We start from the raw sequence: 2394 nt of genomic DNA on the forward strand, positions 1-2394 counted from the left end.
GTTTTTAAAGCACATTCCATTACCTAAATGAATAAATTGGCTTATTATTCTTTTTTTAAATATTTTTGTTTTTCTATTTTTTCAGTTTTGATGTGGAGAATGGCCCATCTGCCAGCTGCAGCCCTTTGGACCCCCAGTCCTCCCCCGGTTCCGGTCTGGTCCTGCACACCAACTTCCCAGGACACAACCAGCGCCGAGAGTCCTTCCTCTATCGGTCCGACAGCGACTATGAGCTGTCCCCCAAGTCCATGTCACGAAACTCCTCCATCGCCTCTGAACTGTAAGCGGCAAACACACACGAGGCACACGGAGCGACAAATACATTTTACAGAGCAGCACATTTAAAAAGATCACTTTCATCATCACTAACTTTATGTCTAACTGGAACGATGACAGCTCTGATCAGGGCTGCTTAAGTTCAGAAGGTTTTTTATTTGTGTCACATTTTAATCAAAGCAACATCACGGATTTAAAGCAAACTTCAGGAAATTGATTCAAATTTTACCATTTTTTATGTGTAAATTTGATTTGGTTAAAAAAACGAGAACATAAATGTAAAAACCATCTAAACTGATGAGGTCTGCGTCAACTCTTATAAAGGTTCATGAACTGATGGTCTGCTGAGTCATGCAAATTCAAAACATTTTGTTTCCACTATCTTTTCATTTGGAAAAAAATAGCATTTATTCAGTTACTTTCATAAAACTGTACAAATCATATTTATATAGATGGCCAAAAAACACCATCTCTGATATTTTGTGCATAGTGTTTTTGAACATGACTAAAATACATTCCTTATTCTGTRTTTTCAGACATGGTGACGACCTGATCGTGACTCCATTTGCTCAGGTAAAAACATCTCAATAAAAACAAAATCCTTTTTTTTTTTCTTATCAATCAATTGTCTCAATAACAATTTATATCGCACTGCACTCTACAACCAGATTAAACAAACACCTTCATGCCTCGTCAATGAAAACTATGAATAACATTAAAACACAAAGTATGCTCATGATCACATTTCCTGTCATCCTTTCAGGTTTTAGCAAGCCTTCGAAGTGTAAGGAATAACTTCACCATACTGACTAATGTCCAGTGTCCTTCTAGCAAGTAAGTGTCACCAAGTTCAAGTCTAAAAGTTAAACTGTCAATTCAGCCTTTTCGCCACCAGGTGTCAGTGTTGAACCATAAACTGAGGGAACCTGCAGCATCACAACTGTTTCCACAGTGGAGTGCAGAACTAGTTCAACAATCGGACACATTTTACAAACATAAATATGCACAAGTAAATCATCCGTAGGGGTTAACCATTCCACAGCAGGAGKAGGATAAATAATTGATTGTTAGTGGATTCTACGCTAAACAATCTTTAAATTATTTTTATTCAGTAATAAAACTGAAGGATAACTTTTCTCCATGTCACATAATTAAAATGGACAATAAAGTTATGTGTTTATTAAAAAGCAGGATCATACTATAGTTATATTTGTTTAAGATTAATTAAAGCAGGGCAGTTTTTTAACAGTATTCACCTTCAGCATCATCACTCAGGATTTCGATGTCAGATCCAGATTTTGTTTTAGAATGATGTTTCTGCTGTTCATCGTGAGCACCTATCTGTGTGCAGTTCAGTGTCTTCAGAAGCAAAGAGCAGTCGGCTGGGCTACAGACTGTATTTACACTCGGTTGGTTTGGTGTATTGAGCGCCAGAAACCTGTGTGACCTACATTCAGCTCTGACACCCCTGTAAAGACAGACATGTAGGCGTTAACTAACATGTTCACACAAGTTCCTACAACATGAAACATTGCATTTATTTTTTTATTTTTTTATTTCTATCTGTATTCTTGTGACTGTGGCTTTAATCTTTTCTGGAACAAGTTAGGGAGAATAAAAGTGAATCTGTCAGTACTAGCTGATTTTCATTGAGAAATGTTATACTAATAAATCAACAAACATTATCTTATCACGCCAAATGGGGTGAGTTTTTTTTTTTTTCAGAAGAACCCATTTTCTGCCAGATCATGAATATTATTTTACTTTGAACAATCTTTGAAGCGTGTGTCAACGCCTCAGTCAATTTTCATAGTCGGGTGTTACTGAGACACATCTGTTGCTGTTTGTTTTCGAACTTACCTCCGTTTCTTTTTTCTCGCTTACGGAGGCAAAATTTGCTGCTTTTCTACTTTTTAATTTCAGCCCTGATGCAAAGCACATTTGGAACATGCCACAGAACAATAAGCCCTTGGATAATAGAAATACAAACATGGCTTCATTAAAACTAAAACCCCAAATTTTGAAACCACCAGTTTGACTGTTTAAACTCCAAACTGTTTTTTGTTATAGGTAGTGAGGTAAAACTTAGCTGCAATATTATTGTTTTTTTTTTTTTTT

At 36.3% G+C, this 2394-nt stretch overlaps 1 protein-coding gene across 4 annotated transcripts in view; it reads left to right on the top strand.

Moving 5' to 3' along the window:
* pde4ba (phosphodiesterase 4B, cAMP-specific a) overlaps positions 1–2394 on the top strand; it is a 177470-nt gene that overhangs the window by 118735 nt on the left and 56341 nt on the right. For all 4 annotated transcript variants that reach the window (XM_014007383.1, XM_014007384.1, XM_014007385.1 and 1 more), the window contains 3 exons: positions 86–280; positions 813–849; positions 1040–1110. In XM_014007383.1, coding sequence (XP_013862837.1) covers positions 86–280; positions 813–849; positions 1040–1110 — 303 coding nt within the window. The remainder of the gene's footprint in view (positions 1–85; positions 281–812; positions 850–1039; positions 1111–2394) is intronic.

This window comes from Austrofundulus limnaeus, unplaced genomic scaffold (assembly GCF_001266775.1).
Source record: "Austrofundulus limnaeus strain Quisiro unplaced genomic scaffold, Austrofundulus_limnaeus-1.0 Scaffold41, whole genome shotgun sequence".
Taxonomy (NCBI): domain Eukaryota; kingdom Metazoa; phylum Chordata; class Actinopteri; order Cyprinodontiformes; family Rivulidae; genus Austrofundulus; species Austrofundulus limnaeus.